This window comes from Paroedura picta, chromosome 5 (genome assembly GCF_049243985.1).
Source record: "Paroedura picta isolate Pp20150507F chromosome 5, Ppicta_v3.0, whole genome shotgun sequence".
NCBI classification, from domain to species: Eukaryota; Metazoa; Chordata; class Lepidosauria; order Squamata; family Gekkonidae; genus Paroedura; species Paroedura picta.
Genome location: NC_135373.1, coordinates 43,419,589 through 43,435,931, shown reverse-complemented (window position 1 = coordinate 43,435,931; position 16,343 = coordinate 43,419,589). Strand labels below are relative to the sequence as shown.

Here is a 16,343-nt window from a genome sequence, read left to right as displayed (position 1 = left end):
ATCCTGTATTGAGTCTGCCAAGAAAACGCTAGAGGGCGTCACCCCAAGGGTCAGGCATGACTCGGTGCTTGCACAGGGGATACCTTTAAAGGTAAAGGTAAAGGTATCCCCTGTGCAAGCACCGAGTCATGTCTGACCCTTGGGGTGACGCCCTCTAGCGTTTTCATGGCAGACTCAATACAGGGTGGTTTGCCAGTGCCTTCCCCAGTCATGACCGTTTACCCCCCAGCAGCAAGCTGGGTACTCATTTTACCGACCTCGGAAGGATGGAAGGCTGAGTCAACCTTGAGCCAGCTGCTGGGATCGAACTCCCAACCTCATGAGCAAAGCTTTCAGGCGGCTGCCTTACCACTCTGCGCCACAAGAGGCTACCTTTAGGGGATACCTTTACCTTTACCTTAAGAGATGGCAGTGAGAGCACCTGCCGTTTAAGTGACAGAGATTTAATTGCTGGAAGCACACTGAGAAAGTTGAGGACATAATGAGAGAGGGATCCTGCAGGAAACACATGAGCATATAGCCTATGTATATTTAGAGGTAATCATGGAATTTAATCACAGGAATAGGACTGTTTAATTGTAATTAATTTTATATAGATTCTAATACTGTGCATTAATTTATAGGTGATTTTCCACACTTTGAAAAAAATTGATATTGATTCAAGTGAATATTGAAATTTAGAGAGGTGGGATTCAAGGCTTATTTGTTATATGACAATTTATGAATATATTTATATAAGAAATGACGTATACTGTTATTAATATTATTTTATATTGCATATTACATGGGATAGTCACTGAGGAAATGGTTTTTACCTTGAAAATGGGCAAATCATAAGTATATCAGGAGCCAAAACAGGAACTAGCTTATGATTTGTTAATTTTTAAGGTAAAAACCTTGAAAAATCCAGTCCCCTTTTTGGCTCCCGATATATTTAAGTTTAATCATAATTACAGAATAGAAGTTGGAAAGAAACCACTCATTTTTAAAATTGTAAACAAATTTATTGGAACAAGATACTGAACTTTATGAGTTAATAAACTGTTCTTTCTTCTTCTTCTTCTTTTTGCCTTATACCACTTACTTTATTTTCTTGCTGGCCTCTGTAGTGCCAGCATGATCCACTTCCCCCACCGCCAGAGAAAAGGAAGGAGAGAACCGGCTACTTTCCTTTGCACCACCACCCAAGAGCATAATTAACGTGTTTGTCTGGAGATGGGAGTGGGTAGCAAAATTCCAAGGTGGCTGACTAATATGAAGCTCAGACAAAGGGCCCCGTAAGCGGCAGCCATGGCCACCTTCAGGGAGCATTTTAACAAAGTCCGTTTTCGTGGAATAACAAATTTTATCATCCAAGAGAAGGAAACCGTGGAACTGCATTGCCTCAGAAACCCACTTACAAAGAACCTCTTGTCTAGAAGTCTCAGCCTCTCTCCTTCTCCCTCCTTCCCGTTCCTGAAACTGCTGCTGAAGTACAGTTTCACCTCCATCCTGTGAATAAGGCTAAGTGCACGGCCCATGGTAGGGAGCTTCCAGGTAGGGCCTGAAGTTCTTCAAGGATGACAAGGGATCTCCAGACTACAGATTATTTCCCCTGAAGAAAATGTCAGCTTTGGTCTGTGGACTGTCTCCAATTACAGCCCCACTAAGTCCCATCTCTTCCCCAAAGTCCACCCAACCTGGAGGTGGCAACCCTAGCCCACACTTCAAAAGCTCTGCAGAGGCTCCAATGAGGGTCTTTTCTGCTGCAGAAGGCTACCTGAGTATTGGAGCCTACCAATGCAATACAACAGAGTCCCTAGGAGAGAACTGGTAACAACATACTGATAACAGATGGGTCAAGTTCCTGAGAATCCACAAAAGAAGAAAAAGAGCTGGTTTTTATACCCCACTTTTCACTGCCCAAAGGAGTCTCAATGCGGCTTACAACTGCCATCCCTTCCTCTCCCCACAATAGACATCCTGTGGGGTAGGTGGGGCTGAGAGATCCCTGACAGGACTGCTCTGTGAGAACAGCACTATCAGGGCTATGACTAGCTCAAGGTCGCCTAGGAGACTGCATTTGGAAGAGCAGGGAATCAAACCTGGCTTGCTAGATTAGAAGCCGCCACTCTTAACCACTACGGCAAATGCAGTGGATAGCAAATATAGTAGATGACAAAATGGAACTGCTCCACGATTTGAAAATAAACACCAAATGAGCATAAAAGATGCAAATTATGTAACTTTTCTCAGTACACTAAATCTCCAAACTGCAAATTCTGGATTCACAAATCTAAAAGCAAGAGGTCAGAAAGGAAGGAAATGAATCAAACAGTCTGTAACATGCATGCCTTTGCAATCAGAGTAAAATATGCTAATTAACAGGGTTTGCATAAATGCATTTCCTAAATGAATCCCAGTTTCCCAACTGGAAGTGTTTTGCTGGGTTTTCAGATGGCCGAGAAGGCAGAATTTGCATGTACTGTTTGTGAATACAGAAGAAAGAACTGGACCAAGCACAATCAAAGCAAGGAAGGGAGCAGAGTACAGAATGATGTATCTTGCCAATGAATTAAAAAAACACCTGAGGCCCTTCAGAGGTGAGGCTAGTTGGTATGAAGATTAGTCTGACCAGAAAGGAAAAGAAAACATTTGGTCTTCTAATCTGTCAAATATAGGTCAAACATTTTAAAAATATCAACTTCTTTTACAAAAAAAAACACACATTTTTTAAAGAATCACAAACTCACTTGAAACCAATTACAAAAATATAGGTTGGCTGGCTGTTATTGTGAAACAATGCAATTGACTTTTTAAAAATATATATTAATTTTAATGGTTAACAACACTAGGTAAAGCTTTGGTAAATGTGAACAATTCACTCAGTTTTGGCTTTTCTCCTGGAATAACAAGGTCAGACTGTGCTATAATATTTAAAAATATAATTTAATAAGGCAAAGTAACAGAAACTATTAAAAACAATCTTGAGAGGCCTGCAATATTCGCAGCTAGACAGTAGGAGAAGCTAGCCATGCTATGCCCATTACAGGGCTGGGGGTCAGCAGTCCCCTTTCCTGGCTTTGGTAGTGGTGAAGCAGTGGTGATTTTTGGATTCTGGACTTGGTTTTATGGGGAGAGCTCCAGCTGGGGATGTCACTCCCCAGGTGGGACCTGGGGATCCCCCAGTTTTACAACTCACCTCCAGGTGACAGAGATCAGTTCCCCTGGAGAAAATGGCTGCTTTGGAGGGTGGGCCACCGTAGCATTATATAACACTGATCGCTCCCTGTCCCCAGTCCTGCTCATGCCCGTTTCCAACCCCAAAGTCTCCAGGTATTTCCCAACCCAAAGCTGGCAAACCTAGTGGTAATATGTCCTTCAAATACAAAGCTACAGGTATCTTCTGAAAGTCTCTGACTGAGCTCATGAGCTGGGTCTAAGCTCTACTGCTGGAACAAGGGTTATCAGTGGGTGGGTGGGTAGGTGGCACTTGGCAGGACAATGTGAGGAAGAAATGTGTGAGTTTTGGGGGGGGGGAGTACACTGAAACAATGATGGCATAATAGCAACTGTAGGGCAAACTCACCACAGAGTTCCAGAGTCACATGATGTCACTTCCAGGTTCATCCCACAAATTACATCATGTTGTTGTTGATGCAAAGAATATTCTCCCCCCCCCCCCACGCCCACCCCAGACCAAACAGCAGCAGGGGTTGGAGGTCTTTAGTTATAATGGCAGATTTGGCAATGTTAGCTGGAACCAGTATTTCCTAGCAAATGAAATTAAAATCAGTAAAATGCCTATAGTATTCTTGTCTTCATGGAATGTTTGACCATGATCAAATTAATAATTAATCAATATAGCAAGTTTCCAGCATATACTTGCAAGGTAATTGATACAATAACCAGTCTGTGGGGTTGGAAGAGAATATTACAGATCCTGTGGACCACTAAAAAGACAAATGGGTGGGTTCTAGATTAAGTCAAGCCTGAATAAACTGAGGCTATTGTAATTCACAATATGAGAGGACAAGAGTCATTGGAAAGGACAATAACACTAGGAAAACTTCAAAGCAGCAGGAAAAGAAGAAGACCCAACATGAGATGCACTGGCTCAATAAAGCCACGACCCTCAGTTTGCAAGAGCTAAGCCAGGTTGTGAATGATAGGACATTTGGGAGGTAATTAATGCACAGGGTTGCCATAGGCAGGTAATTATTGGACATAAAACCACTCTGGTCATTGCCTTTTGCCTCCCTCCCCACACAGTTTTTGCACTGCATCTACTGACTCCATTGTAAAAAATCCTGCTATTTATGCACCTACATGAAAATTTCAGAATAGAGAAAACAGCTGTTCAATGGAGTGGTTTGCAGACACAAAAATAGCATAGGAGTGAGGTTGAAACTGCAAGTCCCTGTGTGCTATGATCCCAAACAGAAAAGAGTTGGTGTGCATCTGGGAGGCACAAAACTCCTGCTACATGTGTACACATTCCATCAAACACAAAGGGTTTTCCTCAGATACTATTTCAGTTGGCTGTGTCCTCATACTGCAACTGACTCCTCCCCTTTCCTCCCGTGTTTTTCTCCCTCTAGTGGTCACTTCGATCTTTTTGTGACGGTTCTCCTGGTTTTAAAAGCACTTGTAAAAAATCCGGAAAAATAGCTAGGGAAGATCAAAGTGAGTACTAGAGAAAGCAAAACGTGCAGACAAGGAAAAACAACAACAGATGCAGTGAAGCAGGGATGGCCAAACTATGGCTCTCCAGATGTCCATGGACTACAATTCTGGCAGGGACTCATGGGAATTGTAGTCCATGGTCATCTGGAGAGTCACCAGTGCAGTAAAGGCACACAAATGTGTAGATGGAGCCTCAATATCAGGGAAAGGTTGGTCCCAGAATCTGTTTTCAGAACTGGAAATTAAGCCAGGGGATGTAAAAAGTGATAATTTGATGGTAGAGATTAAACAAAGCGATGCACAGTGTGGTCAAGCCATATGCATATCATGCCATCAATGTACTTGCCACTTTAAGGAATTCATTTTATTTATTTATTTATTTATTTATTTATTTATTTATTTATTTATTTATTTATTTATTTATTTATTTATTTATTTATTTATTTATTTATTTATTTATATACCGCCCTCCCTTGAGGCTCAGGGCAGTTTACATGGAATTGGAGAAAAATAACATGATAAACTGAACAATAGTGAAAACAGTCATAACAGGAGGACAATAACATAATGAAACAAACATGGTGAGAACATCCAATTTTAATTGTAACATACTGACAGCCCCATAGGATGGACATATCGGTGGTGGTTTTCATGGGAGGAGGGCTCAGGAACCAATGGGAAGTGATTGAATTAAGCCTGGCAGAAGAGCTCCCTTTTGCAGGCTCTGCGGAACTTTTTAAGCTCAGCTAGGGCTCTGATCTCCTCTGGGAGCTCATTCCATCCAGAGAGATGCTTCACCAAACAAGGAAGGCAGCAGAAGAGACAGAGCTGCCTGCCTGGCCAGTATCTATTTTGTCCTTAGGATGCCAAGCCAAGCCATTCCCCATCCAGAGATCTGCAGGGCCTTTTATTTTTGTATTTTGCAGCAACAAACTGTCATTGCAACTGGACAAATCAACACCGATTCCTTGTAAATATATACTTTCTAAAGTTCTCATTTTCATCTCAGACCACAATTCGAAAATGAGTGCAGGATTAGTTAACTGCTCTGGCTAAGTTCTCCTTCTGAAAAGACACTTTGCCAACCTCCTGTCCAAAGGAGCTGCCATCCAGGTTTCTCTGTGGGTAAAAAGATGCTGATCTTTCATTTTCAGGTGCTTAAACATACCCAGTAAAATTTATAACCCCAAAACGTCCAGAAAGTTGGAAGGCATTAAGGTAAAGTGAGCAAACAAGTGCCTGGACAGATTTGCATAAGGTATTTTTTTTTTAAGAACTACTTTATTTTAAGTGGCTACATACAATGGTGCTTTTGTTTGTGTTATGTTGTCTCTTGGCTAGTTACCACTGGCTTTGGCTCAATGTGACAAAGGAAAGTGACACTGGCAGCAAAGGACCTTTCTTGGTGTGGAAAATGTCTGGTCAGACAATGGAGGTAGCTCAAGGGAAAGAGAACTAACTTTTAAAGAATCATAACTGAATGCTGCTGCTGCTGCTGCTGAACAGAGAGAAAAGAGCAACAGCTCTGAAGAAGTAGCTGCTTGATCAGATCCAAAAGTCTCTCTAATCTAGCAGTGTTTCCTCCAACAACCAGACTCCTCTGTGATATTCATATAAACATAAACAACTTTTTCATGCATGTCTTTTTTTATAGGGGAGTTAGCTGTCATTGCTACTAGCAGCTGTGGATGGAGGTATCCTTCATGAATTTGTCTAATCCTTTTAGAAAGCCGGACAACTAGAGACCATTTGCAGCTTATAAGAACACTAGCAAGAAAGCCCATTGCAACCAGGAATACAATGGGCGCTAGGACCCAGGGGACACCAGCAGATGCAGATCTCTCTCTCTCTTTCTCTCTCTCAGCAGGAGCCATAGGAGGTAATCAGGGCTCGTTTATATCAAGGAATCAAGGCTGTCTGCAGTTTGGGGTGCCTGTGTCTGTCTGTTTCTTTCCCTCGCAACAGGGGCTATAGCAGGTAACCAGAGCTTGTCTGTGGTTTGGCAGGGCTTTCTGTGTCTCTGTGCCTCTCTCTCGGGCATATGAGAGCAAAGTGGCTAGCGTCCAGGGAAAGAGGGCAGGAGCTGTAGGGGCAGGGCCAATCAACAAAACTGGCCGCACCCTGATTGACCCTATTCCACCCTGGACTCGTTCCACCCCCCAGGCTGTTTCACAAATATTAAGAGGAACAATGGATAAGGATAAGAGGAGACTTACTGGAACAGACCATTATTCCATCTATTTGGCACCCTTTATCATATAGCTCAGACATCGCCAATACCTTTTTCAGATGCCCAAGTGTCTTTAGGAAGTGGGCAAAGCCAGGTGGCTGCTGGAGTTCTGGCTGATGGTGCAGATTTTTTAACAGTTGCTTCAGTGACAGTTTCTGACACAGCACAAGGATCTTCTTGGTGTCACTGTGTGTGTGTGTGAAAGATAATATATTTTTTTTAATTTCATTCTGTAAAATGGCTTCTGCTTGGAAAGTTGAAGATTTACTATTAGAGTTTTGCATAACTTTACTCCCAAATATTTTGTGGTTGGCTCCAGCTCTGCTAGTAATCAGGAGCGGTTGCTCACTCCACCCTGTGTCAAAATTCCAAATAATCAAAAAGATTCCAAATTATCATAACTAAAGATCCCTGACCCGGAAATACGGGGAGGACCACCAGTGGGGGCCAGAACATCCCTTGTTGTTGCTCTCCCAGCATGGATATTCTTTGAGTTTCTGCCTCTAAACCTGGAGATTCCCTTTAAAGATCCTCATAGTCAGTGTTCCGCACAAGCACCTGCCAACTATATTTCTTCCTGGTTATTGCCTCATAAAGCAAAGCAATTTGTTGCATGGCATCTTTAAGAATTTCACAGTAGAAGGACTGCAGGCAATTATAACGTGCATTTTCAGCTGAGGCTTTTTGCATCTCCTAAACCAGGGGTGGGCAAACTGTGGCTCTCCAGATATTCATAGACTACAATTACCATGAACCCCTGCCAGCATAGTGGCATAGTGCTGGCAGGGGCTCATGGTAATTGTCATGGACATCTGGAGAGCCACAGTTTGCCCATCCCTTTAGTTGTCTTTGGCTGTCCGTAACTTTCCTTTCCCAGCTGATAACTCTCAAGTCAGAAAGTCAGAGAGCATGCGGGGAGGAGAAGCACATTAATTTTACAAAACAAGCCTGGCAGGCTTCTCGCTGCGGGGGGGAGGGGGGGAGGCAGGCACGGCCGCCGGCGGCCCGGTACCGTGGCCGCAGACCGGGGGTTGAGGACCCTCGCCCTAGGAGACTTATGTCTCTAATGTCCCCAATGACATCCTACAATATGTTGTTGGATTCCGTAGGATTCTGGTGATATGGCCACACCAAACTGTACAGTTTCAGATGACTCAGAGCGGCCCTCAACAGAATGCTGTTCTCTCCCTTTCCCTTCAAGAAACCCTAGAAGTGGCATGATAGTGCAGAACACAGTTGGGAAGCATAGCTGTGTACATGCCCACCTTCCAACCCCCTCCAGGCCCATCATTGGCCATTTGGGGGAGGGGAATGGGTCAATATGACCATGTATGGTCATATCACCCAATAAATGTTTAACAAATTGAAAAAAAAATTTTTTTAATTAATTAACACCCTCCCATTTGAGAAATCCTTCCAGGACCATCAAGAAACCCCAGGGTTTCAGGAAACCATGGTTGAGAAAGCCTGATTCACTTAAACACACATACAAATACACAGACAAAAGAACTAGATGCTGCATCACTTTTATGTTTCTGGATGGTGGGGAACAGCTCTTCTCTAGTGGTATATCAATTTAATACATGCACACAAAAATATTTTGTTTAAGGCTGGATTTGTGACTGCACTGATGACAACAACACCCTCTGGAAGAAAGTAAACTGACTCCACAACTGGAAATATGCAGATGGAAGGCAGATGTGCAGAAAGCCTGTGCCCAAAATAATTCTGATCCTTGTGGATCAACTACAAAGTAAACTAGGAATCAGTCAAGTGCGTGGAAAAGTCCTCAGAAATAAAGAGTGTTTTGTCACCCTGGGATCGCCAAGGTCATGAAGATGCAATCCCACCTTAAGGATGCTTACTCAGAATTTTTGTTCTTTGTTCGTTGGAATTTTTGAAGCTCCTCTGCTGGTTGATGTGACCAGTGCAATGGACCCAAAGTCTCAAGAACTTTGTTTTCTCCTCTGCTTATCGGTACTTACCCCCGGGTGTGACCAGAAATATTTCTGGTAGGGGAGGAAGTTGGGAACTTCTTATTTAAGGTGACCAGATTTCAACATTGGTAAAGTGGGACACCATTGACTGGGGGGGGGGGTTCTTGATTAAAAATTTGGTCTATATGGAGCAACAAAAAGTTTCATAAAACGCATAGAATGCAAAAATAGTATTGTAATTTTTTAAAATTTCATCATAAGTACAATTTGCCAGGTGCCCCCAGATGTCCCTCCAAAAGTGGGACAATCTGGTCACCTTATTCTTATTAGCATGCTAGCAGCAACCGAATAGCATCTGGGATAAGTTTGTCTTCTCTTCTGCTTGCAGGTACTTAGCTTGGGTGTGGCCACAGACAGACATGAGCCAAAGGGCTCGCAGCCTGGAGCAGTGGTAATCAAACTGCGGCCCTCCAGATGTCCATGGACTACAATTTCCATGAGCCCCAACAAACGCTGTCAGGGGCTCATGGGAATTGTAGTCCATGGACATCTGGAGGGCCGCAGTTTGACTACCCCTGGCTGGAGTCCGCATTAGCTAGCCCAGCAAATAAAGACCCACCTAGGAGGTAGGTATTTTATTTACATTATATTGTTTAAATTAATTACTTTGTAACTTGGAGGTTTCTTTACGTTGCTTTGGGGAGAAATGCCATATAAATAAACTCTTCGTTTTAGGCTAGTCATCAAAGATCAGCCACATTTGGATTCTTTCTTTGCTTCTCGTTTTATCAGTTAGTTTTGTTTAGAAATAGCTTTTTAAGCAATTCTCCGTCATAAGAGCCCAGATAAACAGAGAGAAAGAGATACACTGAGATTTATGGCAACAAAGTGTGACTTCTTTAGTCTTTTCCACAGACCACCCTGGTTGGAAACTTTTGTAAGAGTCAGGAGGTAGTCAGATGAAGTTTATCTCAATATACTCCATACAATCCAAGTTTCGGAATAAATCAAGTTGTTAGAATTCCTTCCATTCCCAAAGCTTGCTCCCACCTTGGCTTACGAAGCCATGGCACAAATCAACAACTTTCAGTTATGGAAAAGTGGCTACCATTTGCCTCTTCAAACTTGGTGCAAAATGAATGACTGTATTCTGAGGATCAACAAATCTAGTACTATCAGGAGTAAAATTCTATCACTTGCCTATGACATCTTATTATGAAGTCTTCTCTTTTTCATGGACATATTTAATTATCTTATTTTTTAAATATTTAGATATAATCCTGCAAGGGACACTAAAGCCCGTGTTTCCATTGCACAGTATGGATAGACTAATCAGAGTGGCTGAACTCCGTCGAGAACATTTTTTTTTCTTTCTGTCTTTCAAGAGGCCCACCCCCAATTTATCTTCCAGGACCACCTAAGAAGGAGTAGGTTAAATCAATACAAAACCACAAGCAAATTTCAATCTGATTTCTGAATTTAAATCTGTATGGGCTAGAAGGCACATACATTCATTTTTAAAAAACGAAGTTTCACTTGCATTGTCCCTAGTTAACACTGCCTTCTTTTTTGCAACAGATACTGTAGCATGTTCAAAAGCAAGCAGGTTGTTGGAAAACACCCGAATCACCTTGGTGTTGTTATTGGTGTAGTGGTTAGGAGTGCGGATTTCTAATCTCGTGAGCCAGGTTTGATTCCCTGCTCCTCCACATGCAGCCACTTTGGGATCACCACAGTACTGATAAAGCTGCTCTGACTGAGCAGTAATATCAGGGCTCTCTCAGCCTCACCTACCTCACAGGTGTTGTGCGGAGAGGAAAGGGAAGGCGACTGTAAGCCACTTTGAGCCTCCTTTGGGTAGAGAAAAGCGTAAGGTGACCAGATTGTCCCACTTTTGGAGGGACATCTGGGGGTACCTGGCAAATTGTACTTATGTTGAAATTTATATATATATATAGATATATTATAGATATATATAGATATATAGATATAGATATAGATATAGATATAGATATAGATATAGATAGATATAGATATATATAGATATATATATAGATAGATATATATAGATATATATAGATATATATATAACAATACTATTCTTGCATTCTATGTGTTCTATGAAACTTTTTGTTGCTCCATATAGACCAAATTTTAATCAAGAACCCCCCCCCCCCCCCCGGTCAATGGTGTCCCGCTTTACCAATGTTAAAATCTGGTCACCTTAGAAAAGCAGCATGTAAGAACCAACTTTTCTTCTTCAGCTCTATTTTATAAGAGACTGGTTAATTCAACAACCAAAGTGTACCGAATCTCTTTCTACAAGATGGGAGGAGGAATGGATGCTACAATGAGGCCCAGAACAGAGCAAGGAGACATATGTCAACTAACACTCACAGAGAGAGCAGGCCAGCAATTTTTTTTGCTACAAGTGCCAAGCAGCAATTAAAAGGAGCTCCCATGCTCCTCAAATGAAGGTTGAGAGGTTGCGTGAGTGAGAAGGAGGAACCGTAAGGAGGTACTTGGGCATCTTACCCCAAAGTCCCTTGTAAACGTACATTCATGTCAAGAGACAAGTTCAAGAGCCTTCCGATCTCAAGAGGCTGTAGGCCACGCTAGATATGATGGCATTTTCACGGTTGCTATGATGACACTGCCACCATTTTAAAGGCATTCTTTTCTGCCACCCCCCAAAGCCTTTTAAAAGAACTGCCAAAAGAACTGCAGACAGGACATCTGGCCTGTTTGGTACTTGATAAGGCATGGTGGTATCTTAGTGTCTCAGCCTGACACACTGATAACGTCTTGTTTGGCTCTTTGAGGCACAGAGACTGGGCTCTCATGCATGCTGAGCAATGCGCTTTAGTGACTTTAGCGCACTGCGAGTAGAATTTGCAGTTTCGCACAAGAAAATTCCATTACAAAGTACGCTGAAACTGGATTCTTCAGCCAGTGCAAAAGACTAGGACTGGAGCCTGTGAATTTATTCACAGTATATACAGTAGCACCTTTCCCCAGTGCAAGATACCAATGATGCTCTTGTGTCCTGGGAATAGTACAGGCTTACCTGCTGGGATGTGAACTTTTAAATCTTAAAATTAGATCCAAGGAAGGGGACAGACAGTTATACAGATCTATGAGCTTTGTCACGTGGCTTGCAGAGAGCCACTTCAGCAAAGACCAAAATAGCCACGTTTGTTTCCATGCCTGGCATGAGACCTACACTCACAGCGGAAGAGGAGTGAGGAATTCTTTTTTTTTTAAATGGATCTCCAAAGAAGATGTTGTGAAAGTACGTTCCTCAAAAGATAGTGGAATGTATGTATGAAATTATGCCCCAGTTCCAAAAACTAGGAAAGAAAACCACCTCTTATTCTTACATCCAAAGGGACATGCTATTGTGTCTGTACATTTACCAGAGTCTTTCAGCGCATATACAAGAGCCGGCCTTCCCTGGACGCAGCTGTTCCCCAGATGATAACAGTGCAGGTGGCTGGAGAGAAGCCATGTGTAGGCCTCGCCCTCGTCAAAATGAAAGATGTTCCCTTGACACCTCTTAAGCCCTGTAATCCGCTTTTTATCCATCATCAGCACCGTGCTGTAAAGCAGCCCCAGGAGGCACATTAAACCGGGTGCTGTGGAAAGATTTACGAGCAAGTAAGCCCCTCTGTGAAACCCTGGCTAGCGTCAGGGAGGGAGCTGAGCCCACTGAGGCAGGGAGTTAAGCAGACTGGATGTAACATGGTGCAACTTCATAGAAATGCAATGCAAAAATCCTGCAAATTCACTACAAGTGCAAGAAGTTGTGCCTGGTTCTAGAAGAGCAGTGGTCCCCAACCTTTTTTATCACCGGGGACCAGTCAACGCTTGACAATTTTACTGAGGCCCGGGGGGGGGGTAGTCTTTTGCCAAGGGACGTCACCACTGCCTGAGCCCCTGGCTCCACTTGCTTTCCCGACGGCACCCCTGACTTCCCACCGCCCGCTGGGAGGCGCTGCCAGTAGCAGCTGCACAGTGCCACGTTGAGGGGGAGCCCCAGCCATGGCAGCCGCGGGAGAGCACCAAAGGTGAGCCGTCGGCAGAGTGGTAGAGCAGCCCCCGAGGTAGCAGCCAGGGAGGAGGAGGAGGAGCTGCGGCCCAGTACCGCTTCCCGGACTGGGGGTTGGGGACCGCTGTAGAAGAGGACAAGGTAATGTGATTGTCTCCTGTTTCACATGTAGGGTTGCAAGTGGGGTTTGGAGATCTCCCAGAATTACAGCTAATCCCCAGGCTATAGAAATCTATTTCCCTGGAGAAAATGCAGCTTCAGAAGTGCACGCGAAAGCTCATACCTTGAATAAAATGTGGTTGGTCTTCATGGTGCCTCTGGACTCCATCCTGAGCACTGTGCAGAACTGGAATCAGGAGTTGGCATCAATGGGCAGCAATTACAGGCCTCAGTGTTCCAACCACTGCACGGTGTTTCTCTTTGCTCCTCCCCTCCCCTAGGCCATACCAATTATTAGCTAATCTATATTCCTCCTTTTAACTCAAAACTCCTCAGTGTGGTTTACAACACTTCCTTGAGGCAGCTTACAAAGTAAAGCATTAAGAAAAGCATTAAATGGCATTAAAGCTGTTAACTATTAAAAACTCAGGATTAAAACACACACACACACACACACACACACACATATGTTAGAGCATAACACTAAGACATAGTGCACAGTTTAAAATAAAAGAGGGATGCTCTTCTGGGTAGAAGCCGTCTGTAAATAGCCCTGAGCCACAAGAGGCAGGATATAACTATTTAAATAAGCAAAAGTTTAATATCAAGGCTCTCTCAGCCTCACCTCCCTCACAGGGTGTCTGTTGTGGGGAGAGGAAAGGGAAGGTATTTGTAAGCTGCTTTAAGCCTCCTTCAGATAGAGAAAAGTGGCATGTAAAAACCAACTTTTCTTCTTATTGTTATATATAACTTTTATTGGTGGTTTATAAATTCAATAATAATAATAATAACAATAACAACAACTGCTACCTGCTCACGCAAACTATGCTTTCTTTATTTGCCCCTCTTCTGAGCAGCAACAGAGAGAGAATGCCCTCTCCCAAAAAGATTGGCGGCTTCCACCAGTCCAAGGGCCAGTAAATGGGTTTGCCATTTGCTCACCTGCAGCAGGTAAATCCTCCACAAGATATTGAGAAATGGGAGGAAAAATTGTAAGAATACACTAGGAATGTCCCCATGTATTTATGGTCTTTACCATGGAGATTAGGGGAAGTTCCTAGAACTGTAACCTGGAAGTGACATCACATCACTAAACTGCACTCTCCCTAGCACCTACCCTAAAAAACAGACAAAAAAAAAACAGCATTTGCTGAGAAAGTGCTAGGAACCCTATTTTCTACATCTCTACCACCACACATGGTCACTTGCCCCAATTTTGTTGTGTGAAAGGGCTAAAGCAATGCTTTGTACAGAAATCAAGTGACAGAGAGCCAACATGGTCCAGTGGCTAGTGTCAGATGAGGACATGGTTGACAACACAATGACACATGCACCAGAAGTTACCTTGTGGTATTGGCAGAATGCCTGTTTCCCTCACACCATTTTCCCTCATTGAGCACTTATTAAGCAAGAGCATGCATCCCACAATACACTTTGATTTTATGGCACATTTTCAGTTTCCAGAGAACACTCCATCTCAATTCAGAGCTTTAAGACTGAGAAATACAAAATTAGAAACCCTGTCTCACAGCTATAGAAAGTAGTCTGGAGCTAGTTTCCACGGATGCTAAACCAAGCCTTCTAATTAGCATTCATCCTCTAATTAGCATTCTTCCTTCGTGTTCCCCCCAGAGGGTTTTTACAAGACTTGTGTCTCCACAAGCTGCCCAACACATTGCATGTGGAAGAACTACATGCCTCGGCAGCTGATTTTCTTCACACACGCAAAAAGAAAAGAGAGTGCATAATATAATTATTTGTGCAAGCCCAAGATGCTTCCAGATGGAAAGTCCTTCTTTCGACTTGCAGGCATCAATCACAGTAAGCAGCTCTCTTGTCTTTGTTTTTCCGATTCTGCTGGGAGTGACTGTGGATTTGTGCAGTTATTTCCTTGGGAGACTAGCCACAAAGCAAGGGTTGTATTGGGAGGTGCTGCTAATGCCAAGGATTCTTAATCTACTGAGGTCATCGCTTTGTAGGAAGTTGTCTAGCACAGATGGTCTTGTTGGTCTATGAAGTGTTACTGGACTCCAATCTAGCTCTTCTACTGCAGACAAACATGACTACCCTCTGAAACTGTCTAGCACAGCGTTTCCCAACTTGTGGGTCACAAAGCCTGAGAAAATAGGTCCCAGGCCTTTGCAATGTAACTGACTTGTGTACATTCTGTTTTTTCTTCCCCCAGTGGGTCACCATATCAAGTCAGTTTAGATTGATGGCTAGCCATACCAAAAAAGTTGGGAACCACTGATTAAAGGAGGAGGATGAAGTTACAAACAAACCATTCCATGTAGTTCAATATTACATTATTTAACCTTGGAACTTGCTAGCCATAGCATAAAGCTGCCATATACTGAGACAGACCAATGGTAGCTCTTCTGGATGCTGAAGTTATTCACATATATGGTTGTCATGCGGGACCTGGAATTCTCCTCAAATTAACTCCAATTTCCAGGTTATGAAGATCAGTTCCTCTGGAGAAAATGGCAGCTTTGGAGGAAGGGCTACGTGGTATAACATCCTTGATGAGATTTTTCCCCTTCCTGATACCCACCCTCGGCAGGCTCTAACCCCAAATCTCGTGGAGTTTCCCAAGCTGAAGTTGCTGGTGCTACATATGTTATTTGCCTCTGGTTGTTAGAAGAGAGCTTTTTTCTCCTGCTACTTTACAACACCAGGATGCATCCTTGGAACACAAAGGCAACATGGCTTTTCTGCACTCTTTCCCAAACTTGCTTTGTAGCACAGTTTTGGGGGAAGCTATCAGGATTGAAATGGCCTCCAGAACAGCTCTGCCTGTTGGAACATTCATATTTTCCCCACACCTCTTCTCCCTGAGTTGGTGATTTGATCTCATTCTTTCTTTATATGATCCCAGATAATCTGGGATCCTGTAGTGGATAATGACATCAGACCTGGTCCTATTCTGCATACATTGGATGTAGCTGGATTTTCTTGTGCAGGACAGGAAAACCTACTTCTAAAGTGCATTGAAAGTGCATTATCTTACGTGTGCAGAATAGGTCTTGGATGGCGACATGAGTCTCACCAAGGAGAAAGGAACCTACTTGAGATCATGACCCACCCTAGCAACCTTTCTGCTGTAACATCCAAGTGGTATGTAAATAATTATTTTTATAGCCACTGAACATTTTAACATACATATACCCTGGTTCTCTGCTTGAAATAGGTCTCTGGAGGCCACTGCTAACATGTCAACTGCCTTACAAAACACTGTAGCTAACAAAAAATGGGAGTCAGGAGATCTAGGAAAATGACTGAAGCCAAACCACAATCCCACATC

The 16,343-nt window shown here is 43.1% G+C and overlaps 2 protein-coding genes across 2 annotated transcripts in view; one reads left to right on the top strand and one right to left on the bottom strand.

Annotated features, from left to right (window-relative positions):
* The window catches only part of COL8A2 (collagen type VIII alpha 2 chain), a 167,398-nt gene that overhangs the window by 112,303 nt on the left and 38,752 nt on the right, over nucleotides 1-16,343 (bottom strand). The gene's annotated exons all lie outside the window — the stretch shown is intronic.
* The window catches only part of LOC143837566 (uncharacterized), a 92,151-nt gene continuing 90,473 nt past the window's right edge, over nucleotides 14,666-16,343 (top strand). The window contains exon 1 of the mRNA XM_077337551.1: nucleotides 14,666-14,860. Coding sequence (XP_077193666.1) covers nucleotides 14,812-14,860 — 49 coding nt within the window. The 5' untranslated portion in view covers nucleotides 14,666-14,811. The remainder of the gene's footprint in view (nucleotides 14,861-16,343) is intronic.